This window comes from Podarcis vaucheri (assembly GCF_965113315.1).
Source record: "Podarcis vaucheri genome assembly, chromosome: 12".
Lineage (NCBI taxonomy): Eukaryota > Metazoa > Chordata > Lepidosauria > Squamata > Lacertidae > Podarcis > Podarcis vaucheri.
Genome location: NC_138750.1, coordinates 63,089,823 through 63,115,706, shown reverse-complemented (window position 1 = coordinate 63,115,706; position 25,884 = coordinate 63,089,823). Strand labels below are relative to the sequence as shown.

Sequence of the window (25,884 nt, the reverse complement as noted above, 5' to 3'; positions counted from 1 at the left end):
GAACTGGAGCAGGACCAAGGATTAACATCAACTCCAGATAACCGGAATATGGGAAGTCACCCAAAAACGTTGAATTCGGAACTGATTAACTGGCTTTTTTTATTGTATTGTGATTTGGCACGATTTGGCATTGTATTAATGTGGCTTCCACTAGATTGTTATTAATAAAAAAATAATAAAAATGAGAGAGAGAGAGAGAGAGAGTTGGCTGTGTTGGCAGGGCCCAGGGGTAGGGGCGCCTGCTTGCCCTGATGCCAGGAGGCTGGCAGACTCACCCTCGCAGGGCTGGGGGCTGCACTGGGCTGCTTCCTCCATGGCATCGGCGGCGCAGGGGGCTCCCGCAGGGCTCTCGTGGCACTGCCGGTGCCGCAGGGTGCTGCCCCCACCGCAGCTGGCAGAACAGGGGCTCCACGCGGACCATTCCCCGTAGGACGGGCACTCCTTCTCAGGACACAAGAAGGTGCCGTTGGCACAGGTGCTACAGAGGGAAGGAAGAGACGGGAACCCCAAATTACTAGGATCTGAGCCCCTTGGGACCGGCTGACCTGCAAGATGCCTTACTGTGCATGCGCCCGCCCATCATCCAGCCATCGCTTTGTCTGCACGCCACTTTCGCAGACAAAAACCAAGCTCAAAGCAGCTCAGGAAACTGAAAGGCAGTTCAAATTCGGGCACCGCAAGAGCATTTCGTGGCGAAAAGCACAAGGGCAAGAGCGGCAACACACAAAACAACGAGGACGTTTCTGTGCCGTAAGCGCATGGAACAAGATCACAGTCACAAAGCCCAGCAGCCGGAAAGGCAAGGGAGAACGGCAGCTCCACTTGGATCCCAGAAAAGCCTCTTCCACAACATTGCCCTCTCAACTCCCCGAGAAAGCAAAGAGAGAGACTTTTCCATACAGTGTGGGGGGAATTTGTGGACTATTTGAAGAATTATCGTAAACAACTTAAATCGTTAGCAGGGTTGATGTAAAAACATGTGGCAAAAAATAAGTTAAAGGGAATATAAAAGGAAAAATTAGTAAACGGGTTTGAACTGGATAGGCAGTGGTAAAAGATATAACATACGTAATAATGGAAAATGGGGACAGGAGTCGATTTGAAGATATGCTTGACTATGCAAATGTTTTCTTTGTTAAAATATTTGTAAAATGGGGGGGGGGAGTTTGTGACTTGATTTAAATTAGAACATTTAAGAAGTTAAATTCTCCAAGGTTTCCTGGCCAGGGAATGTGACCCCTTCCGCCCCCCCCCCCAATTTGACCCCTTACCAGTTGTGGCAATCCAGCTCCACCGCCTGGCCTGGCATGACCTCCAGGGTGATGTTGGCCGTGGGGAGTCCACAGCGGCAAGCCGGGATCGGAACGCAGACCCCGTCCTGGAGGAGCTGTCCGTCAGGACACCGGCATCCTGGGTGCGGAGGGGAGGGGGGGAGAGGAGGATGAGGAACTGGCCGGGCGAGAGAGGGGCGTTTCTTCTGCCCCTTTGGAGGAGGGCAGTTTGGGTTCTGACACGAAGGGCGTGGATGAGGCCATGAACAGAGGGAATTCCAAAACACAAAAGGTACCTCCCACTTCTTCATGTATCTCACAGTTACTCTATGGAACTCATGGCCACAAGAAGCTGGGAATATGGCTCTAGCAAGAATATGGACTTTGGGATGAATTAAAGGAGTGCAGGCTCCTCCCAGCCAAAGATGCACAGTCTCTTAAGAGTGGCAGCCAAAACAATCGGGATGATGGAGCAATGCCCCTATGAAGAACAGTTGCAGCATTTGGGGCTTTTCAATGAAAATGATGTAAAAACAAATTGTTCAAAATGCAGGTAGTCAAAAAAGAAAGGAAGGAAAAGCCCAGTACTATTAAATGCCATTTCCTTAAAGGCTGCATTTTAATGTTGCATTTTAATATTGTTTTTTAAGTTGTATTTCAATCAACTTGTTTTTATTATTGGTTGTTAGCTGCCCTGAGCCCGGCCTTGGCTGGGGAGGGCGGGGTATAAATAAATATTATTATTATTATTATTATTATTATTATTATTATTATTATTATTATTAAAAAACCCAAGCAAGCAAGCGCACACACACACACACACACACACACAGAGCCTGGGATAGCTCAATTGGTAGAGCATGTGGCGCTTAATCTCAAGGTTGAGGGTTCGACCCCCACGTTGGGCAAAAGATTCCTGCATTGCAGGGGGTCGGAATAGATCAGGGGTTGGACTACGTGACCCTCGTGGTCCCTTCCATCTCTACAATTCTATGAAAAAATATTCACCTGTCAGCGGAAGGGCAACAAGGAGGGAACCAGTTTGAGACAGGGCAGGGCTGGCGTGGGGGGGGGCAGAAGGAGGGGTGTTACCTTGCTTGCAGTCGCCATGTAGACACTCCACATGCTCCCAGAGGTCTGTGCAGGTGCGAGGGCAGCTGTTGGCGCAGGACGGGGCCCAAACTTTGCCCCGATCTTCACATTCCTCTCCTGGGGGAAGAGAAGAAGAACAGCCCCCGGGACCTTGAGAAAGCGGCACTTCTGGGCGAACCTTTTAGACTTGGAAACTCTCTGCCTCTTGACATCAACAGGCACCTTTGCTGTACAGTGGGACCTCGGTCTCCAAACATAATCCGTTCCAGAAGACCATTTGAGCTCTGAAACGTTCAAAAACCAAGGTGCAGAGGGCGGTCTGCAAATTCAATTGAGAAAATTGAGAAAAATAACATACACAGTCAGCGGAAGCCGTTCGACTTCCAAGGCGTGTTTCAAAATGGAAGCATTTACTTCCGGGTTTACGGCATTCGAAAACCGGAACGTTCGTCAACGGAGACATTCAAAAACCGAGGAACCACTGTACTCTTTGCAGTACCTTCTGAAAACGTTCTTGTTTAGATGGGCCAAACTTGATGCTTAGAAAGTTGGTGTGAATTTTAGCCCGTCTTGGTATTTTCATTTTTTTCGGATATGTTTTAAAGTATTGCAATTTTTTCTTGCTCATACTGTTGTTATCTTTTTGCAGACCACTTGGGGTTTTTCCTTCTAAACAACCAGGTGGCCTGGGAATCTTATGAAGTAAGTAAATAAGTGAGTTTCAGATTCGTTTCTGATTGTGTCCACACCAGGCGTGTCGAGGTCTAGATTCCTGGATAAATGACAAAGGGAGGAGAGAACCATCAATGGCTACTAGCCCTGGCCCCGCGGTTGGGAGGCAGCAACACTTCCGGAAACCGAAGGAGGAGAAAGAGCTTTCACGCTTGAGTCCTGCTTTTGTGTTTCCCACAATAGGGCACCTTCAGGGTTGGCAAAACACAAGCGCAGGATCTGGCCTTCTGCCTGAAGCCATGGAAAGCTGCTGCCGGTCAGTGCAGATAATACTGATCTAGATGGACCAATGGTCTGACTGTTAGAATTCCTGCTCCATGATTGCAGTCATGGGATCGTTGTCTTTCACATGATGGTGTATGTTTTGACTCCACAAAGCAGGAAGTGACAGAGACAGGATGTTTGTGTTCCTGTGTTCCGTGAAGGGGGACTATTGTCCTTTGTCCTTTTGCTCTTTGCTCTCTGATGCTAGGGAGAGAGGGAGCCATGTTGCAGTGCTCCGTGTGTGTGTGTGTATGTAAATAAAGTCGATTAGCCAAAATGCTGAGTTGCTGAGGTCTGTTACGCATGATGCGCAAACTCTGCGGATCCCTAAGTGTGCCGGTGTCTGTTGGCATCCGTCGCTGTGATGTTCGGGCAGAAGAAAGCTTTTGAAGCTCCCGAACGATCGACCAGGAGGGAGGGAACATGCCAGTTGGGCATGTGTCTCTGCCAGGGTCCTACTCGAGAGTAGGACAAGCTCCTGACACTGACTTGGTCCAAGGCAGCAGTTTCCTCCGTTTCCCAGCCTTTTGGGGATTTGCTCACCCCATCCCAGTTGGACGGAACGTACCTGGGCAGGCGGCCGTGTTGCAGCTCTCAGACTGGGACCAGGCCCCGTGGCACCGGGTCTCTCCTGATGGGTGACGGGCGTAGCGCTGGCGCGTGCGGAACCCCCCACTGCAGGGCGCACGGCAGGGGCTCCAGGAGGTCCAAACACTCCACAGGCAGAAGTCTGGAAGGGAGAAGAGGAGCTGCAGATAGTGGCCTTGCGGGGGGACGGGGACGGGACTGTCTCAGCCGCCTCCGCTGCTGCCCTCCCCCACCAAAGACCCCTCTCCCACATTAAGGACCATGAAAATGCACATTTCTCTACTCCTGGACCCATACAGGCGTCTGGGGACCTGAAGGAGCGTCTTCACCCCCATCGCTCAGCCCGGACACTGAGGTCCAGCTCCGAGGGCCTTCTGGCGGTTCCCTCCCTGCAAGAAGTGAAGATACAGGGAACCAGGCAGAGGGCCTTCTCGGTGGTGGCACCCGCCCTGTGGAACACCCTTCCATCAGATGTCAAGGACATAAACAACCATCTTAGGAGTCAGCAAAGTTTTTCAGCAGGGGGCCGGTCCACTGTCCCTCAGACCTTGCGGGGGGGCTGGACTATATTTTGGAGAAGAAGGAAAAAAATGAATGAATTCCTATGCTCCACACATAACCCAGAGATGCATTTTAAATAAAAGCACACAATCTACTCATGTAAAAACATGCTGATTCCTGGACTGTCTGCAGGCCAGATTTAGAAGGCGATTGGGCCAGATCCGGCCCCCGGGTCTTAGTTTGCCTACCCATGAACTATCTGACTTTTAGAGGACATCTGAAGGCAGCCCTGTTTAGGGAAGTTTTTAATGTTTTAATGTTTGATGTTTTATTGTGCTTTTAATATTCTGTTGGGAGCCGCCCAGAGTGGCTGGGGAAACTCAGTCAGAGGGGTCGGGTTTAAATTAAAAAAAAAATTATTATTATTATTAACTCCTCCCAGTCAGCAAAGCTGATGGGATTTGTGGTCCAAAACATCTTGGGAGTTCAGTGTTGCCTTGATTCAGGGCTCTAGACATGACAAAGAGCTATTTTATATATTGATTTTTTGAAAAAACCAATCGTTTTATTATTTATACCCGCCCATCTGGCTGGGTTGCCCCAGTCACCCTGGGCGGCTTCTGACACACATGAAAATGTAATAAAACATAACAATCTAATCCAGGGGTGTCAAACTCAAATTCATCGGGGGCCGCATCAGCAGTTTGGTCACCCTCAAAGGGCCGGTTGTATCTGTAGGACTTTACATGAATGCATGTAAAGTGGAGGTTTCCCGTGTAGAACGGCCGGCGCTGCTAGAGGGCAGACGTTCTCTGGCTTGTAGGCTGCCGCACATGCGCTGAAGAGGCGGCTTTCTTGTGTCAAAAAAAAAAAAAAAGCGAGAATAAAAGGTGAAGGCTGGCGGCCGGCGGCGGCTACACGGGCCACATGACGAGGTCTGGCGGGCCGGATTCGGCCCGCGGGCCTTGTGTTTGACACCCGTGATCTAATCCAATGCAAAAAAGTCGCAATGACTTGAATGATAATACCATTTGAACCCCTCCTGTGAAATATGCTGCCGTTTGGAATGATTAGTAGCTTCTCAGCTTTGCAAGAACGGCACAAGGCCATATCCTGACTTTTATGAACAAAGCATTTTTTTAAAAAAATGTTGTTACCGCTCAACCTGAATAAGAAATGTTTCTTCAAGGGTTTGTGAATGAAACGCCTCTCTTACACGCGTGCATGGTTTTCAGTTTGATTCAGTTGCAATTGTTTTTTTATTTTTTGTTCTTGAATGTTATTTTGTACAAGTGAATTTTTTTATATAAAAAACAAAACAAGCAGAAAACCTTCACAGATGTGAGAATCCGGGCAAAGGCGTTTCTGATCCAGCTCAGCTGAGCACAGGGTGGCCAGTCCTGTCCAGCTTCTGCCCGTCTGAGGGTCCAGGCAGAGTCGGAAGCGATGCTGGACGGACACCAGAGCAGACCAGGGGTCTCCTTCTGCAGGGGACCAGCTGAGGGTGGAGACCACGCTGGGGCCGAGGGCCATGAAAGGCAGGCAAGAGGAGCAGGACGTCCACTCCGACCAGGCGCTGACTGGAAGCAGACCTGAGGGGGGAAAGGAATCCGAGAATGGTAGAGTTGGAAGGGACCCCAAGGGTCATCTAGAGCAACTCCCTGAAATCCAGGAATCACAGCTAAAGAATCACTGACAGCTGGCCCTCCAACCTCTGTTATTAACTCTCCAAGGAAGGAGAGTCCACAACCTTCTGAGGGAGACCATTCCACTGTCAAACACCTCTTGATGTTGAGTCGCAATCTCCTTTCTTATAACGTGAAGCCATGGGTTCGAGTCCTACCCTCCGGAGCAGGAGAAACCAAGCTTGTTCCATCTTCCAGGTGACAGCCCTTGAGATATTTGAAGATGGTTCTCATATCTCCTCTGAGTCTCCTCTTTTCCAGGCTAAACATCCCCACCTCCTTCAACCGTTCCTCATCAGGCATGGTTTCCAGACCCTTGACCATCTTGGTCTCCCTCCTCTGCCCACCTTCCAATTTTTCAACATCTTCCTTAAATTGTGGTGCCCAGAACTGGACACCGTAATTCCAAGTGTGGTCTGACCAAGGCAGAATAGAGAAGGACTATGACTTCCCAGCATCTTAAAAAGTAGAGATATCACCTTGCCAACAAAGGTCCGTATAGTTCAAGCTATGGTTTTCCCAGTAGTGATGTATGGAAGTGAGAGCTGGACCATAAAGAAGGCTGATCGCCGAAGAATGGGTGCTTTTGAATTCTGGTGCTGGAGGAGACTTTGGAGAGTCCCATGGACTGCAAGAAGATCCAACCGATCCATTCTGAAGGAAATCAGCCCTGAGTGCTCACTGGAAGGACAGATCCTGAAGCTGAGGCTCCAAGACTTTGGCCACCTCATGAGAAGTGAAGACTCCCTGGAAAAGACCCTGATGTTGGGAAAGATGGAGGGCACAAGGAGAAGGGGATGACAGAGGATGAGATGGTTGGACGGTGTTCTCGAAGCTACCAGCATGAGTTTGACCAAACTGTGGGAGGCAGTGGAAGACAGAAGTGCCTGGCGTGCTCTGGTCCAGGGGGTCACGAAGAGTTGGACGCGACTAAACGACTAAACAGCAACAACAACATGACTTCCCTTGATCTGGACAGTAGACTTCTGTTGATGCAGCCTAGAATTGCATGATGTTAGTTTTTTCCTTGCTGCTGCATCACACGATTGAAAGGGGACTCTTGAACCCTCGAGGAGACCTGGGGCAACAAGGACTGGAGTCCTAAGGACTTGAGAGAAGATTTCTGCCTCTCAGGACAGGCTTCTGCAAAGCGATTTGTGTAGACATGCGGAGTGGCTTGCCCAGGTGCAAAAACCTCTGATCTCTAATTCCCAAATGGCTTGGCATGGTTCCTCCCTGGCCAGGAGCAGTCTACCCCGGGACAGTGAGGGGCGGAGCTTCCCTGGGAAAAAGTGCTCACCTTGGCAGCCTTCGCTGCTGCACTGCAGCTCCCCCTGCTGGCAGATACTGCAAAGAGAAAGCCGCAGGTTAATCACAGGTTTGGAAGGGACCCCTAAAGGCAATCTAGTCAAACGCCCCGCAATTAAAGTTGTGTGAGTACCTTGAACTAGCCAAAATGACAGAACTCATAAGAGATCACTCAGGAGACAAGGTGGAAAAAAAGGAATGGGGTTGCTTTAGAAACCACCTGACAAAATATGGTTCCAAAAACAATACTTGGTTGTGCTTAGATTAACCTCACAGATGTAATGGGGGGAAAACTGATTTTAATAAATGAATACAGAATATTTGTCCCTTAAGAGAAGTGCTGAAGCTGCAAAAAGATAGAGGGAAGTCTAATATAACAGGGATTCAAACTAGTTTTCTAGAACAGAAGGAAAGGGACTGTAAAGAAAGAAAGAAAAGATGGATTATAAATGTATTTCTTTCCGAGAACCTGGCGTATAGAATATTTAAATTACTGTTTGTATCCATTGAACTATTTTGTGTACTGGACTAATTCTTTTTTGTTTTTTATATCAATTTTCTCCCCCTTTTTTCCATCTTTTAAATATGTATTTTTACTTTTTCTGCATTTTTTTCTTTTTCTTTTTGAGTATTTGGATGCAATGTTAAATTCATGCTTTCTATGTAATTTTTAAAAATACAATAAAGTTAATAATAATACTACCCCTGCAATTCACAACTAAAGCATCCCTGACAGATGGCCACACATACAAGCTCTGCTTTAAAAGCTCAGAAGAAGGGGACTCCATCAATTTCCAGGAGAGTCTGTTCCACGATCATAACGAACCGAGGGCGCCATTTCTGCATTGCTGCCTGGGGGGGGGGGGCTGGGAGTTATAGTACAAAACATCTAGAGGGCGTCAGGTTGGGGAAAGTTGGCCTGCCGCAAAAGGTCCCGCCTCCCAGCCTTTGGCCCCTCCCCTTTTCCTGCCCACCCCCGGGAGTAACGCCGTTCCGCCGGCCATCGACTCACCACTCCTTGCAGCCAATCAAAACGGTGTCTCCTGCCGCCAAGGATACGGGGCCTTCCGATTGGCTGAGGTGGAGGCAGCCGCACTGCGAGGGCGGGACGCAGGCCCCGTTCTGTTCCACCAGGCCCTTAAAGAGGGGTAGAGGGAGAGAGAACCCAGAATCAGACCCGAAGGAGAGCCCGAATCCTGCAGCGGGGAGTTCCGCAGGTGATGGGTTCGCCCCCAACCCAGAACAGCAGGCAGGCTCTCACCTGTGGGCAGTAGCAGCCGGGCAGGCAGCGGGGGATGTCCTTGCATAGCTCTGGGTGGCGCATGGTGGAGCAGAGGCTGTCGCAGGGCGAGCCGCAGTCCCAGAACTCAAAGGGGGCCTCACAGCTGGACTCTGGGGAAAACAGGAGAAAAAAGACAGTCGCGGAACCGAGAAATTGCACAAAACAAATGAAATACAGTGATGCCCCGCAAGACGAATGCCTCGCAAGACGGAAAACTCGCTAGACAAAAGTTTTCCGTTTTGGAGGTGCTTCGCAAAACGAATCTCCTATGGGCTTGCTTCGCAAGACGACAATGTCTTGCGAGTTCCTGCTGGGTTTTTTTCTCCCCCCCTTTTTCTAAGCCGCTAAGCCGCTTATCAGCTGATCCGATCAGCAGATAAGCCGCTAAAAGCCACTAAAAGCCGCTAATAGCACTAATCCGTCAATGGGCTTGCTTTGCAAGACGAAAAAACCGCTAGACGAAGAGAATCACAGAACGGATTCTTTCCGTCTTGCGAGGCACCACTGTACCATGAAAATCCCTGAAACGAGAAGTAATCAACTGGAAATATTATCTTATGAAAATAAACTAAATAATACAAATCAAAGAGTTTAAGGGAAAAAATTAGAAAAACCTCAAATTGAACAAAGCCTTAACGGGATGCCGGTTACAAACCTCGTTTCACTGAACTATTCAGTTTCCTCAGAAGGAAATAGAAAAATCATAAACCTTAAATGACCAAACTTCACAGGAAGGGGATAAACTCCCCAATATTATGAAGTATTATAATCCTAGCTCGACCTAGGTGAAGCAAAACACAGCAATAAAGGGTTAAGGACTCAAAGGTACAATTTCTAATACTGAATTTTCAAAAAAGGTTTGAAGACTTAAATGGCAAGCTTTAGACAAAGCTCAACTTAGAGGAAGCCAAGCACAGTAATAAAGAGTTGAGGACTCAGCTGTGAAAATTCTAGTGTTGCCTTTACGAAAAGATTTAAAAAACCTAAATGGCACAAATTCAAAGAAAGGGATACAAAATAAGCTGTTTGAGATTTTAAACAAACTCAAGAACAGGGCTGAAACGTTCCCATGGTCTAGATGTTACTGCTGATGTTAAAGACTCTGGGCAAAAGCCGGCGGTGGGGAGGCGGGTGAAGCCAGGGTCCTTAACCGAGCAAGGAGACAGGCTGCTCCCAGGGTGCTGGGGGGGGTGAGGGGGGGACCAGGAAACCCCTCTGTCCTATCACGACCAGGTGGGGGAAATCCCTGGGGTACAACGAATATTGCAGGCAGAGGGCCTTCTCGGTGGTGGCGCCTGCCCTTTGGAACACCCTCCCATCAGATGTCAAAGAAATAAACAACTCTCTGACTTTTGGAAGACTGTGATGGCAGCCCTGTTTAGGGAAGCTTTTAATCCTGGATGAATCATTGTCTTTTAATATTCTGCTGGAAGCCGCCCGGAGCTACGGACTGATTGCGTGACTGTGGAAATGGATAAAAGCCCCCCATCCAAACAAAGATTATCATCAGTGCAGGTAAGAAGAAAATGCAGTTTTAATTTTTATCATCTACAATACTGTCTCTTATTTATTATATAGTACAGTACACTGATTATTGCTTTCCTTTTATGGATCAATGGTCTTGTTAGATAGTAAAATTCATGTGAAACTGCTGTTTTAGGGGTTGTTTTTAAAAGTTTGGAATGGATTCATCCACTTTACATTACTTTCTATGGGAAAGCATGCTTTGGTTTTGGAACGGACTTCCGGAACGGATGAAGTTTGAGAGCCAAGGTACCACTGTATTCTCTTTCAGCAGAACATTGTGTGCTTTGCTCCTCCTACTTATCCCGGTGGGCGGGGCCATTCAAATGAGCTCCCCTCCCCTGGGTGGAAGTTGCTCTCTACGGGGGTACATCCTACGTCTTCCCTTCTACCAATTTTAATCGGAGTCGGATCCTCTACTTCAGTATTTAGCACACATCCTTTTTTTCCTGAAAAGTATGAAAAGTGGAAGTGCAATTCACTCTTAAATGCAGGAATCGAGGAAGCTGCCTGTACAGATCATATTGATCAGTCTAGCTCACTGGTGTCAACATGGACAGGAAACAGATTTTCAGGGTTTAATGCAGTGCATCTCAATTTTTTTTGGTCCCCCACCCCCCGGCTCCGTAAACTCACCCCCAGTGCCCCTCTAATCTAAAAAAAGCATTATTCAGAATAGCGGTTTGCACGACCCACTAAGGAAGATAAGGACACCGTAAAATTAACAACCATCACAATTGATTGTGCCTGAATTCAAAATCCAATTAAGCCAAGTTTAATTAAGCTGACAAAACTGATGAGCCAGGGATACCAGCTCTTCAAAGTTTGTTTGCTATTATTTATTATTATTATTTATTGAATATATATACCACCCTATAGGAGGGGGGGAAGGGTCTCAGGACAGTTCACAGAAGAAAATCAAGATATAAAACCACAAAATACATAATAAAAATAAAAACAACAACCCAATAGCCCCCCCAACAAAAAAACCACAACAAAAAACAAAACATGTTTTAAAAGGTTAAAAAGGAACACTTTTGCCTGGCTTGTTTGCTTTGTATATGGGATAATGCAATACCCTATTGCCACAGTTTTGGGTTGTTAGTAATGGTAATAAAGTTGTGTGTTTTTTTAAAGACCTCATTACTCTACGGAACTCACGGCCACAAGAAACTGTGATGGCTCACCTGAGCACTGGGAATAGTCGCACATGCGGAACTGGCCGTCCAGCCCCACACAGGGCTGTCCGTTGCCCCCCGAGCCACGCTGGTTCCGGTATCGCTGCTGCACCAGGAAGCTGCACGAACAGCTGGTCCACTTTGTCCAGGGACTCCAGGGGCACTCTGGGGGGGGGGGGAGAGGAGGGTCAGAGCAGTTTGCAAAGTGTGCCAGCCTGAGATCACAGAACCGTACACCTGGAAGGGACCCCCAGGGTCATCTAGTCCAACCCTCTGCAATGCGGGAATCGCAGCGAAAGCATCCCTGACAGATGGCCGTCCAAACTCTGCTTAAAAGCTTCTGATGAATGTGTTGAATATTGCAGAGTATAAGCCGACTTTCTGGAAGTATCTGGTTGCAAGCTGGCAGGATGACCAGGGAAGTCCCCAAATAGGAGTTCCATCACAGAAGGAGAAAGGAAAAAGGATAAGCACAGTCATAGGTAATCTGAACCCTTCTCACCTTGGCAAGCCCCGAGGTAGCAAGCCTCCACGTCCTGGCGGTGCCCATCTTTGCAAAACGCTCCCGCAGCCGCCTCCTCGGAGGTCAGGCAAGGACACGTCCCCATCCGCGTGGCCAAGCCCGTTCCGCAAGATCTCGAACACGGACCCCAGGAAGACCAATGGCACAGCTCATCCCCTGCGTGGAAGGAACACACTGTCTATGCGGTGTGGACATTCTGATCTCTGTGGTCTTTTTTTTCTAAAAAAATGGAGATTAGGACTCCCTGAATGTTTTGCTCTCCCCCCCCCCATCTCCAGAGCTCCTGAATCTGGAAGGTCCGTGTTTTAAAATAGAAATTGCGAATAATATTGCTGTCGACAGGTCAACACTTATATGCAGCTGGGGAAACAGGAATAATCAAATAACAGATCTTATTCTAATTGCCCCCGCTAAAAACCTTGCAGTTTTTGCTGTCACCTGATCATCTTGATCTTCTAAAAGAAAGGACATAGTAGCAGTGGTTGAGCGACAATAATAGAGGGGTAATAACTTCACTCCTCAAATCTTTATAAAGACAGCAAGGCAGAAGTACAGGAGCCACTGACTCAATACTGCCATCGCCACAGGGACACAACTGTTTTCCAGTTGGAATTGTTTGAAATCGACCCTCAAGTACAACCCAAAGCAGTATATTCAACCTTGTGCAAGTGCCTGTATTTTGGAATTGTTAAATTTTGCAAAGAGGGTGCCAAAGTGACTAGGTGGAAAACAGTCATACCATGGACAAAATTTCCTTATTGTGGCCAGATTATTCTGTCGCTCGATATCATATAGGCGCTGTCCAATTCAGTTATTTGCCTCACAGGAGCCCAGTGTTAGTAACGGTTGTGGCAATAAACCAGAAAAGTAAAGCTTTCAGTTGACAACTTTAGTGCAAGTGCTCTCAGGACAATCTTGCGATAGACCAGCGGGGTTTAAATTTAGGCGAAGTCAATAATTAAAAGTCCTACGCCAAATCTGCAATTCAACAGAGGTGAGGTTTAGCCTCCAAGCGCAATGAAGCATTTGGAACAGAGGATGGAACACAAAAAAATTGCCTTAGGAATAGGAGGAATAGAAGAGGAATAGATGTGGTCATTGGGTGTGTGAGCTGAAAACTGGATGCTGGAAGCCGGAGAGACAGAGACCGCGTCTCCGTCTGTGCTGAGCCTAAGCTGGGCTTCTGGGAACCTGATGGGGAAGCAGGCTCTGTCGGGGTGCCCATGCTGTGAGCCCCTCACCTGGGCAGGGCGGGATGGAGCAGTTCTGCGCTTGCGTCTCGGGGCCGGTGCAGGGGAGGCCCTTGTTGCGTGGCGGTGGGTTGACGCAGGCCCGGGTGCGGATCTGGGTGCCTCGGCCGCAGGTGAGGGGGCAGTCGGACCAGGGCGACCAGGGGGTCCAGGCTCCGTGCACTGTCAGGAAGGAGAGACAAGATAGATAAGATAAACTTTATTCGCATTAGACAACGGCCAGAGCAACATAAAACAAGCAATACATACAAAGAAAATACCGTATTTTTTGCACCATAACACTCACTTTTTTCCTCCTACAAGGTAAGGGGAAATGTCTGTGTGTGTTATGAAGCGAATGCCTATGGGTGGCATGCCTACAGATTTTCCTCCTCTAAAAACTACGTGCGTGTTATGGTCGGGTGCGTGTTATAGAGCAAAAAATACGGTATATACGAAGAAAAAAAGTCAGTAATGGGTGAAAAGGGCAGTCAAATGGCCAAGATTATCGTTCAGATAGTGGCCCTTAATCTCCTTGCACCCTCGATAAACCTAGCAACCTTTGCTGTTGTTTGATCATTTTGATCTGATAAAAGAAAGAACAATCTGGCCTCAGATGGGCGGCCTGGGATGGTAAGTAGGAGTGGGGTGAGGATCTCATTCCTCAGATCTTTATAAAGGGGACAGGACAGGAGAACATGAGCCACTGTTTCCAGATTGCCATCTCCACAGGGGCAGAGTTGTTTCTCAGTTGGAATCTTTTGGTATCTGCCACATTCCCCTTCCAAGGTCCCTCTTGTCCCCAAGTCCTCTGCGCATTTTCCCCTAGCAAACCAGCTCATCATGTCCACCCGTAAAATGTCAATTGCATTTCGACAGGGACAAATGTCAAGTTCTACCTTTAGGCAAGAAGAAGCAGTTGCACCGATAAAAGATGGGGGGACACCTGGCTTGCCAGTGGTACATGTGAAAAGGATCCCCTAGGGGTCTTCGTGGACCACAAGCTTAAGAAGAGTCAACCGTGTGATGCAGCAGCAAAAAAGGCTAATGCTATTCTGGGCTGCGTCAACGGAAGTCTTGTGTCCAGATCCACTGTGCTGGCTGGGGCTGGTGGGACTTGTAGTCTAAAATCATCTGGAGGGCACTAGGTTGGCAGAAGTCTGTTTACGTTGACTGATGCCCCGGTTCAGCTGATGAAGGAGAGACTCACCTGCGCAGGCGATGTCCAGGCAATAGACGCCCTCCGGGGTGCAAATACTAGGGGGAAAGGATGGAGAAAAGGGGTCAGCGATTGCCAACGGGCTGACAGCCCCTCACCTGGCTTCCAATCTCCAACCACCCCAGGAAAGGAGATCTGCAACACCATTAAGCAGTTGGTCCCTTTCCTTCCTTGCCCTGATCTGGCCACAGTGATCCATGTGATGGTCATCTCCAGGCTTGATTATGTATCTCGCTGTACGCAGGGCTGCCCTTGAAGCTGACCCATACACTCCAGCGGGTGCAGAATGCTGCGGCGAGACTCCATACGGGGTCCTTGCCGTGGGATCACATTCATCCAGTGCTTTACCAGTTGCACTGGCTCCCGGTGGAGTACAGGGTCAGGTTTAAGGTGCTGGTTTAAAGCCCTTCACAGCCTAGCACCCTCGTACCTACGGGACTGCCTCTCCTGGTATGCCCCATGGAGGACCTTAAGGTCCACAAATGACAACAGTTTGGAGGTCCCAGGTCACAAGGTGGTTAGATTGGTCTCAACTAGGGCCAGGGCCTTTTCAGCGCTGGCCCCAACTTGGTGGAACACTCTGTCACAAGAGACCAGGGCCCTGCAGGACTTGACATCTTTCCGCAGGGCCTGCAAGACAGAGCTGTTCCACCTGGCTTTTGGTTTGGACTCAGTCTGACCCTTATGTTTCCCTCCCCTTATGGTTTTGATCTATGGGCTACTTATAAAATGAGGCTGCATTTTAAAATGCATTTTAACCTGTATTTTAAATTATGTTTTTAATGAAATTTTACTGGTGTTAGCCGCCCTGAGCCTGGCTCTGGCCGGGGAGGGGAGGGCGGGTTATAAATAAAATTTATTTAAATAATAATAATAATGATGATGATGATGATGATGATGTCATTGCTCCATCTAGCCCAGTAGTGCCTACTCTGACCAGCAGCAGCTCTTCAGAGCCACCTGGAGAGGAACAGTCCTTAAAGATACAGATAGGTAGCCGTGTTGGTCTGCCATAGTCAAAATAAAAAAATTCCTTCCAGTAGCACCTTAAAGACCAACTAAGTTAGTTCTTGGTATGAGCTTTCGTGTGCATGCACACTTCTTCAGATACACTGAAACAGAAGTTGCCAGATCCTTCTATATAGTGAGAAGGTGGATTCTTATCCCGTTATACATGACTAAGCCATTTCTCACCTTCTCACCCCTTGCCTTTTCCTGTAAGACCTATTGCAGTCGTTAAGAGTCGTCAACAGGCTCATCTCAGCTATCTGCCAATCTCCCATTCCCACCACCCTTCTGAGTAATACCCCTCCCCACCTTCTCACTATATAGAAGGATCTGGCAACTTCTGTTTCAGTGTATCTGAAGAAGTGTGCATGCACACGAAAGCTCATACCAAGAACTAACTTAGTTGGTCTTTAAGGTGCTACTGGAAAGAATTTTTTTATTTAGTCCTTAAAGAGCGTAAGAAAAGAGGCTGGACATCTGCCTGTGGGAAACCAGGAAGAAGAATTCGAACACAAGAGCAATAATCAATCAATATTACATAGGACCCGGCTCCCTGAGTCGAGCGAGGCACTCACCACTGCTGGCACTCTCCCAGGAGCCAGGTGCTGCCCAGACCCATCTCCCGCCCCTCGTGCAGGCACAGAGGGGGGCAGGATCCTGGGGCGCAGGGGCGAGTCTGCAGCTCCTCCTGAAGACACTCGACGGCCCATGAGCCGGACGTGGGGGTCCTGGAGGGGGAGGAAAAACAGGCAGCCTTCATCGCCTGCTGGGCCAGAAGGAAACAGACCCCCCACCCCAGGGAATCCCATTCATTTAAATTTATTTATTTTGTTGCCTCTGTCTCCTGCTTCCCCCCCCCCCCGCCAAGGAGTTCCAAGGGGAAGCCGCCAATCATTAGCACCAGGAACAACGCTCACAGCATGTTATTCTTTGAAGGAGAACTACCTGAAAATGATTTGCAGGTGGTATTTAACTCAGAGTAGGCTTGCTAAGATGTACAAGACAGAATCACATAAGTGCTGGAGGTGCAACGAGGTAGATGGAATGTTCTTTCATATGTGGTGGACTTGTAAAAGGGTATTGGGAAATGATCTATAATGAATTGAAAAAAGTGTTTAAAAGTACTTTTCCAAAAAACCCAGAGTCCTTTCTGTTGGGGATAATTCAGACTGAAATTCCCAGGTGTCAAAAAAGGTTATTTATGTATGCTACTGCTGGGGTCCGTTTTTTGTTAGCCCAAAAGTGGAAAATGAGCGAGGTCCAAACCAAAGAATAATGGCAACTTAAACTGATGGAATATGGGCAGCTTGCGGATCTAACATAGAATTAGATAACAAGAAGAACATTCATTTAAAGAAATTTTGGGAAATGTTTATCGGGGGATAATTGTGTACACTTGAAAACGCCGGCAGCACTAAGATAAATTCAACAGTGTAAATAAGTTTTGATGGAAGAAACAACGGAATACTGAATGGTTTAGTTCATATAAAATACGCAGGGATTTATGGTATGCAGAATGAACCATGGAAAGAAAAGAAGGGAAGTTATTGATATTTTAAGGTTTATATTTAAGTGTTTATTTAAGTATTAATTAGGAAGATTAAGTTTTTTTTATGCATGTAAATCTGTTTTTTCTTCTTTCTTTTTTCTGTATTTTCTTCTTTTCTTCTTTCTTAATTGTTTTTTCTTTAATTTTCTTTTTGTAGTATGAGACTGTAAATTCTCTGTATATGTGTGTAATTTAAATTAATAAAGATTATTTTTTAAAAAAGAAGAAGATATTTTAAGGTTGTCTAAATGGATATTCTAAATTGTAAAACAGAAAATTTAATAAAAATCACGCACACACACACACACACACACAACTTCCTGGCAGTGAGAGATGCGTGACAGCCCTCGAGAGATTGTGGACTGGGTGGCCACCGGTCATGGATGCTTTAGCCGAGATTCCTACGTGGCAGGGGGGTTGGACTAGATGACCCCCAGGGTCCCTTCCAACGCCACGGTTCTATGATTCCCCGAATAATACCTGAAGCGGGTGCGCAGGCCGTTGCCGCAGGTGACGCTGCACTGGGACCAACTGGACCAGAGGCTCCAGGCGCACTCGCTGGGGGCGCAGGTGTGGTTGCTGCAGAGCAGCCTCCCCCCGGAGCAGGTGCAGTTGTCGCATCCGTCGTCGCGGACGCTGCCCGGCACCCAGCTGTGCCCCTGGGCATCGGTGCACTCGCAGTGGGCGGGGGGCACGCAGGCGCCGTCTTGCTCCAGCGTCCCTGGGGGAGGAGAGAGCAGGAAGGGGAAAGCAGGTGAGGAAGAGGGCTGAGACCCACAGGCGGCTGGAATCAGGGGGCTGGAAAAACCGGCTCTTCCCACCTGCCTTGCCCCATTCTCCCTTCCTGGCACCCTTACACGGAGCAGCTGCCATTCAAGCACTTATCCTTGCTCCCTGCCCACCTTCGCCAAGCTGGTGCCCCCCCCAGATGCCCCCAACGCAGTGGCGTAGCGTGGGGGGTGCAGGGGGGCCGGCCACACCGGCCGCAACATCTGGGGGTTAGGGTTAGGGGGCGCAAATCCACAGGTTAGGGGGCACAAATTACTTGCCTTGCCCCGGGTGCTGACAACCCACGCTACGCCACTGCCCCAACGGAAGCCCCAAAAGTGGGGCCTGAGCGCAACAGCAGCCCTTTCCTCCCCTGTGACTCCCAGGAAGAAGATATTCAGTCTTCTGAGATTGGGCACAGAATCCTGTCGTGATTTCATGCTCTTTATTGCAGCTTGTAAAACAGTGATTTAATTGCCCTACAAATCTCAGGCTTTTATATACATTATTTACACAAAGAGTCCCGTCTGATTGGCTGGTTCTGCTTCCCTCCTGGAGCCTGATTGGTCTTTTCCTGCAGGCCAATCTGTTATTGCATTCTAGGATCCTACTTGCCTATTGATCTAGGATCCAAGCTTAGTACAGAACAGACACAGAACAGAGTCACTGGAGCAGCCTTCTCCTCCTCTGCCCCACAAATAACCCAGAGATGCATTTTAAATAAATGCACACATTCTACTCATGTAAAAACACACTGATTCCCAAACCATCTACGGGCGAGATTTAGAAGGCGATTGGGCCGGATCCAGCCCCCAGGCCTTTGTTTGCCTACCCATGCTTAAGATTAAGAACATAAGGAGAGTCTTGCTGGATCAGGCCAGCAGCCCACCCTGTTCTCACAGCGGCCAGCCAGATACCCCAATGGGAAACCTGCAAGCAGGAGCTGAATGTGAGAGCAACGCTCCCCTCCTGAGCTTTCCAGCAGCTGCTCAGTTTTCCCTTTTCTGTACCTGTTCCAGCTTCGCAAGGAGCGCCAATGTTACAACTGCAACAGAACAACGTGGTGGGACCAGTCTGCCTGAGATATCGCTTTAGTGCCCATGCGCCTGCAGAACTCGCATCGTTACACAGAACCCCCATTCTGCATTTGTAGCAACTTGATCTTTCAGTGTGCCCTTGGGAACTCTCTGCCTCTTGATTTCAGGCAGGCGGCTTCATTGTGCTCCTGCTCAAAACATTATTGTTCAGGCAACCCTGCTGAGATTCTTAGAAAGCGGATTAGAATTCCAAACTGTTTTAGCATTTTAACTTTTTGCCCGTTTTTAAACTGTCGCTGCAAATTTCCCTCGATGGTTTATCTTTTTCCCCCCCAGACCGCCGTGAAGTTTTTTCCTACCACCCAGCGGCGTATGAAATTTACAAAATAAATAAAAAGGAAAGAACAATTGGGGGATATTCCCCCATGTTTAATTGCACCGTGGAGCACACAAAAGAACACCGCTTACCCTCCGGGCACCGGCAGCCAGGCTCGCAGACCTCCCCGTCCTGGCACGCGATGCCCTCCTGGAGGTCCCAGCAGTGGCGTGGGCATTCATTGGCACAGCCCACCATGAGCATCTCTGGGGGGCAGCCCTCCTCTGCTGGGAGAGAGCCGCCTGTTATCTTGCTGTGGTCCAGGGAGGGGAGTGGGGGGCAACTGGGGAGCAGCTTTCCCAGACTTTGGGGGAAAGACCTCTCCTCTCCCCCCCAACTTACCGCAGGGTTTGGCGTTGCAGACTCGCACTTGGTACTTCTCCCCGGGGCAGTGGCGCCCCCCGTTTTTGGGTGGGGGGCTGGTGCACATCCTTGTCCGTGACGAGCGCCCCCCGCCACAGAGGCGGTCGCACCACGACCAGGGGCTCCACTTGGACCAGGCACCATCCACTGCAGAGGGGAGAGACGAGGGAGGGGGGCTGAGAGGGGGGCTGCCCAGGGGGGGCCGGATGAACATGCAAAGGGGGCCGGACACTCAGCTCCTTTCTGGGGCAGGCTCTGAGCCATTCCTCACCCTCCCCTCCACATCCCAACAAATGCTGATGCACCCATCTTTGGAACTCCTTGCCACAGGATATTGTGTTTCGTTCCTTTATTTTGGCACGCCCAGCTTCTCCTCTGCATCCTCACAACGGTGTGCGAGGGAGGCAAGGGTGAGAGGGAGTAAATGACCCGAGGCGTCACAGCCGGGTGAGGGGGATTTGAACCCTGGTCACGCAGGTCCTGGTCTGACGCTCTCTAACCACTGCACCGGGATGTTTGGAGGTCTCGTTCCCAGAGGCTGGATTGTGGAGAATTGCCAGAGAGGGGTCTTGCCTGTTAGCTCTGCCCCTGAACTTCCCTGGGGGAAGCCGGCCAAATCTTGAACTTGGGCGCTGGCTGACCAGAGGAAAGAGGCAAGGGATCTCTGCTTTCTCCATAATTAAGGCCCACCTGGGCTGGTTGTAATAACTCAGAAGAGCACCTGCTGGATCAGGCCAAAGGGGCCAAATACCCATAGGAACCTAGGAATCAAGATAGACTGCCTCTGGTGCTGGAGGTTTCACTCTTAACAACATAAGGAGACCTGGCTGGAGCAGGCCGATGGCTCATCTGGTGCCTCATCCTGTTCTCACAGGGACCAACCAGATGCCCATCGTTGGAAACCTGCAAACAGGATCTGGGCACAAGAGTAGCCCTCTCCTTCTGGGGTTTCCTGGGGTCTTCAGAAGCATTTCTGCCTCCGACTAGCCTGGCTAGTAGCCCTCCTTCGCCCTCTCCTCCTCCTCCATGAATCTGCCTAATCCTCTTTTAAAACCAGCTGTGCTGGTGGCCATCCCTGTGGCAGGGAGTTCCACAGTCTAGCCATGTTGTTATAGCGCAATGAGGGTGAAAAGTGTTGGGATGTGTCCGGGGAGACGGGGGCGTTTGGCAGGGCCCCAGCTGGCTCCAGCCACCGGCCGGCAGCCGGGAGATCTCCAGTCTTCAGAACCGCATCAAACAGCGACACAATCCTCAGAAGACTTGAGCTCGCTTTTATCAGCAGAGTGATTAACTTCTCCCAACAGAAATGGCGGACAGAGACATGTGTAAGCATTATTTACAAGCGTTTATTCAGCATAGTTCAGGAACAAAGGAAAAACATGTCTGCTTCCCTTCGTATCCAAGCACACAGCAAGACAGCAAAAGCAATATGCAAAGGGAAGTTCCCAGCAGACTGTGCTGGAAGTAAACAGGCATGAGACACACAAGAGTCATGCCTGACGGAAGCCAGCCGTCACAAATGGCGCAGTTTAGCATAAAATAAAGACACAGAGAGCCAGCAATATTTTCAGGATGGTATGAGCAGCTCCTTTCGAACTTCTCTCCTCTCCGGTATCTTTTATTATCCTTTGTTCTCTCCTCTCGCATGGCCGTTTGCCAATGTCTCACGTTACCTACATCCGGTCATGGCTTTTACCCACCCATTGCCATATAAGGTTATGCACTTAATACACTGCAAGGCACGGACATGCAGGTCAGCGAGGTCAGCGAGGCACCAGGTGGCGCTACAAGCCTTTGCCATGACTTCATGGCTCCCACACATGCCTGTTCCTTTTAAGGTGGAACAGAACTATATCCTAACAAAAAGGCCTTTCTCTGCCCACTTTCTCTATGCCATGGAGAACTGGGAGGGGAGACAGAAGCCAGCGAGCCCCAAGCGGGACCTGCGTGCGACTCCTACCTTTGCAAGCCTGCAGGTTGCAGAACTGCCGCTCCGCGTTGGCCGTCAAGATATCTTGGCACCAGTGCCCTCCTTGCCCCGGCGGGTTGTAGGTCCGCAGGCGCTGCTGCTGCCCGACCCCACAGCTGCGGGAACATGCGCTCCAGGGAGACCAGGCGTTCCAAGTGCAGTTCAGGGCCAGGCACTCCTCGCCCTGGCACAGGGGGGCGGCTGCAGGGGGCAGCGGAAAAAGGCAGAGGGTCGTTCTGAGCCATTGCCTTTAAAAGAGCGTGCTGCTGGATCAGGCCAAGCGCCCACCTGGACCAGAATCCCCTTCTCCCAGTGGCCAAGCAGATGCCCATTATGGGAAACCCGCAATCAGGATTCGAACACAAGACCCTCCTCTCCTCTCCTGTGGTTTCCAGCAAGTGGAATTCAGAAGCATCGCTGCCTGCAGCTGTTGAGGCAGAGCGCAGCCGTCCTGGCTAGTGGCCATTGCTGACCCTCCGTGAATTTGCCTAATCCTCTTTTAAAGCCATCTAGGTCGGTAGTGATGTATGGAAGTGAAAGCTGGACCATAAAGAAGGCTGATTGCCGGAGAATGGATGCTTTTGAATTCTGGTGCTGGAGGAGACTCTTGAGAGTCCCATGGACTGCAAGAAGATCAAACGTATCCATTCTTCAGGAAATCAGCCCTGAGTGCTCACTGGAAGGACAGATCCTGAAGCTGAGGCTCCAAGACTTTGGCCACCTCAGGAGAAGAGAAGACTCCCTGGAAAAGACCCTGATGTTGGGAAAGATGGAGGGCACAAGGAGAAGGGGGCGACAGGAGACGAGATGGTTGGACAGTGTTCTTGAAGCTACCAGCAGGAGTTTGACCAAATTGTGGGGGGCAGTGGAAGATAGGAGTGCCTGGCGTGCTCTGGTCCAGGGGGTCACAAAGAGTTGGACACGACTAAACAACTAAACAACAACAACAACAGGTCGGTGGGCACTGTGGGAGGGAGTTCCACAGTTTAACAGTGAGCTGCGTGACGATGGATCTCTTTTTATCTGCTCTTTTCACACTGTGTCAACCTCTTCCTTGGGCTCTCCACCCTGACCCCAAAGGTCTCGTTCCTTGTCCATCACTTCCAGTTCAGACCCCGTGAGAAATTAAGATTCTTTGTCCCAGTTGAGCATCACTTTGCACCTGTTGGGGAAGGTCTTCCTGTGTTATTTCAGCCCACCCACTAACCGCTGGCTGTGAGCCCCTTAATTACAACAATAATTTCATTATTTGTACCCTGCCCATCTGGCTGGGCGGCTGGCTCTGGGTCCCTCACCTGTGCACTGGGGCAGGTTGCACTCTCGCTCCTGGAAGGAGTCCCCCGTGCAGTTGGCCCACCCTCGGCAGAACCGCATGCGGGTCTTGAGGGCCGGCAGGTCGGGGTCGCTGCAGGTTTTGGAGCAAGGTGTCCAGGGTGACCAAGGGGTGAAGCTGTCCTCCTCGGAGCCTGGAGAGTGGGGCAGAGGAGCAGCTTGGCTTTCCGGGTGGGGTGGGGTTCCGCTGCCTCCCCAAAGGGAACAGGCCGAGGAGAGGGCTTCCCAACCAGATTTTGGGTCCTCCTTCCTCTCCCCACCCCCTTACCTGGGACGACAGAGACAGGCTGTTTTGTGGGTCCAGTCACCGCTGTGAAGGAGGAGGAAAAGAACATGCTGGGGTTAACCAATGGTGTCAGTCTTCACAGGTTTCCCCTTGTCTCCACCATCATGTAGCTCCACTGGTGGAAAACCCCGCCTCCATGTCACCACAGGGCGATGATCTGTGGCAAAACCAGTGGCCAGACAGTTGGGGCCCTGACCGGCTGTGTGCCGTTGGGCAGAGCGAAGAATAACAATAATAAATAATAATTTTGTTTTTTATACCCCACCCATCTGGCTGGAATTCTCCAGTAGACCAGAAGGAGCGTCTCCACCTCCATCGTTCTGCCCGGACACTGAGGTCCAGCTCCGAGGGCCTTCTGGTGGTTCCCTCGCTGCGAGAAGCCAAGTTACAGGGAACCAGGCAGAGGGCCTTCTCGGTGGTGGCGCCCGCCCTGTGGAACGCCCTCCCACCAGATGTCAAGGAACTAAACAACTATCTGACTTTTAGAAGACATCTGAAGGCAGCCCTGCTTAGGGAAGTTTTTAATGTTTGATCTTTTATAAAAAATAATAATATCCTGTTGGGAGCCTTCCAGAGTGCCTGGGGAAACTCAGCTAGATTATTATCATTTTCCAGTCTTCCCTTATTGTTTATTGTTTTTAAAAAAAATTTTTACCAACAACCAAAACACAAACAGCGTAAACAAACAGTGAAACCCCCAGACGGCCAATGCATTGGGTATACATAGACAATAATAACATATTCAAATCAACCATATGTACAAGTCTATATACCTTAACACTCCTCCCTCCACAAGGTTTATTTAACTTTTAACATTTTAATTGCCCCAAATTGTTCAAACCTGCCCAAATAATTCAGTATCTTCTCAAACCAACCCTCCTCCTCCTCATTGACCTTAAATTCTTTCATTTTATGTATCTTCACAGTTATTCGAAGATAATAATATTTTTCAAGTTTTCCCTCCATTGGTTCACCCCAGCTCTTCTACATTTTTCCAAGAACTCGCTATAACCTGTCTGGCTGCAATTACCATCAATTTTACCCATTTACATTCCATTTACATTATTATTATTATTATTATTATTATTATTATTATTATTATTATTAGGCACCTTTGCTTCTGGCCTCTTACCTTGGCAATCCAGCGTCTGACAGTACTTGATGTCCACCCGAGGGCCGGCGCAGCCCTTCCCGCCGTTGGCAGGCTTGGGGTTGGCGCACTCTCTTGTCCTGGTCATATTCCCCAGCCCCCCGCAGGTTAAGGAGCAGGGGGCCCACGGGCTCCAGGCTGAGAAGCCCCCGTCCACGGGGCAGCGGGAGAAAGCGCAGACCAGCTGCCCGTTGCGGCAGGAGCTGAACGGAGGAGATGCAACAGTCAGGAAGAGTCTCAAAGTCAGTTGCGATTCCTGCACTTGCAGGGGGTTGGTCTAGATGAGCCCTATGGGTCCCCTTCCAAAATTTCTATGATAATCCTCAAGGGTATCTCCAGGTAAGGATGGGAAAAGGCTCCTCACTGCCTGGAGAACTGCAGTTGACCAGACAGAGCCATAATCTGACTCAATACAGTAGTCCCTTGGCTTCTCAAACGCTTTGGTTCCCAAATGCCAAAAACCTGAAAGTAAGTTTTCCGGTTTTCAAACGATTTTTAGGGTGGCTGTCAGCTATTGTTTCTGGGGCGTCGGCACCAAATCAGAAGCTGCGCCTTGGTTTTTGAACATTTCGGAAGTCAAATGGACTTCCGAAATGGATTAAGTTTGGCGCTTTTGTTTTTGCTGTTTATTTTGCATTTTTTGTTTCTGAGGCTTTTTTGGTTCATTGTTTTTGTGACTGTGTGGAACCCAGTTCAGCTACTGATAAATTGATTGTGTGACTGAGGAAATGGATAAAAGCCCCCCCATCCAAACAATGACTATCGTCAGTGCAGTAAGAAAAATTAATTATCATTTTTATCATCTACAATACTGTCTTATTTATTTTATAGTACAGTGCATTGATTCTTGCTTTCGTTTTATGGATCAGTGGTCTCGTTAGACAGTAAAATCCATGTTAAATTGCTGTTTTGGGGGTTGTTTTTAAAAGTCTTGAACAGATTAATCCATTTTGAATTACTTCCTACGGGAAAGCGCACCTTGGCTTTGGAACGCTTTGGTTTTGGAATGGACTTCCGGAAGGGATTAAGTCTGAGAACCAAGGTGCCACTGTATCAGGCAGCCTCTTGGGATGCTACGCAAATGTGAACGCTGATGGCAAACCTGCAACCAGCAGCTGGAATTATTACCCAGCATATAAGACGACCCCCGACTTTTTAACCTCTTTTCTGGGGTTAAAAAGTCGTCTTATACGCTGGAATCTACGGTAATAAAAATAGCTTAATAATAATTTAAAAAGCTTAATATTTATTTATAAACCATCTCCCCCCCTTGCTGGGCTCAAGGTAGCTTACAGATAAAAAGAAGAATATTCACCATTAATCGAATTAAACTACAGTGGACGCTTGGGTTGAGAACGTGATCCGTGCGTGATGCATGTTTGCAACCCGCAGCGTTTGCAACCCGTGTCTGCGCACGTGGGGGTTGCAATTTGGTGCTTCTGAGCATGTGTGACTGCCGAAACCCAGAAGTAACCCGTCCCGGTACTTCCGGGTTTCGGCAGTCCGTAACCCGAAAAAATGCAACCTGAAGCATCTGTAACCCAAGGTATGACTGTATATCTATACAGTGGTGCCTCGCAAGACGAAAAGAATCTGTTCTGTGATTCTCTTCGTCTAGCGGTTTTTTCGTCTTGCGAAGCAAGCCCATTG

At 49.0% G+C, this 25,884-nt stretch overlaps 1 protein-coding gene across 1 annotated transcript in view; it reads right to left on the bottom strand.

Annotated features, from left to right (window-relative positions):
* LOC309514800 (SCO-spondin-like) overlaps positions 1-25,884 on the bottom strand; it is a 183,682-nt gene that overhangs the window by 17,235 nt on the left and 140,563 nt on the right. Inside the window, exons 83-102 of the mRNA XM_082192086.1 lie at positions 24,217-24,437; positions 23,067-23,108; positions 22,762-22,932; positions 21,458-21,667; positions 19,477-19,644; positions 19,227-19,358; positions 17,434-17,674; positions 15,980-16,132; positions 14,388-14,434; positions 13,190-13,360; positions 11,928-12,104; positions 11,435-11,590; positions 8,703-8,833; positions 8,454-8,578; positions 7,434-7,480; positions 5,780-6,040; positions 3,928-4,089; positions 2,364-2,480; positions 1,272-1,410; positions 276-478 (exon numbers count right to left, since the gene is read on the bottom strand). Coding sequence (XP_082048212.1) covers positions 276-478; positions 1,272-1,410; positions 2,364-2,480; positions 3,928-4,089; positions 5,780-6,040; positions 7,434-7,480; positions 8,454-8,578; positions 8,703-8,833; positions 11,435-11,590; positions 11,928-12,104; positions 13,190-13,360; positions 14,388-14,434; positions 15,980-16,132; positions 17,434-17,674; positions 19,227-19,358; positions 19,477-19,644; positions 21,458-21,667; positions 22,762-22,932; positions 23,067-23,108; positions 24,217-24,437 — 3,074 coding nt within the window. The remainder of the gene's footprint in view (positions 1-275; positions 479-1,271; positions 1,411-2,363; positions 2,481-3,927; positions 4,090-5,779; positions 6,041-7,433; positions 7,481-8,453; positions 8,579-8,702; positions 8,834-11,434; positions 11,591-11,927; positions 12,105-13,189; positions 13,361-14,387; positions 14,435-15,979; positions 16,133-17,433; positions 17,675-19,226; positions 19,359-19,476; positions 19,645-21,457; positions 21,668-22,761; positions 22,933-23,066; positions 23,109-24,216; positions 24,438-25,884) is intronic.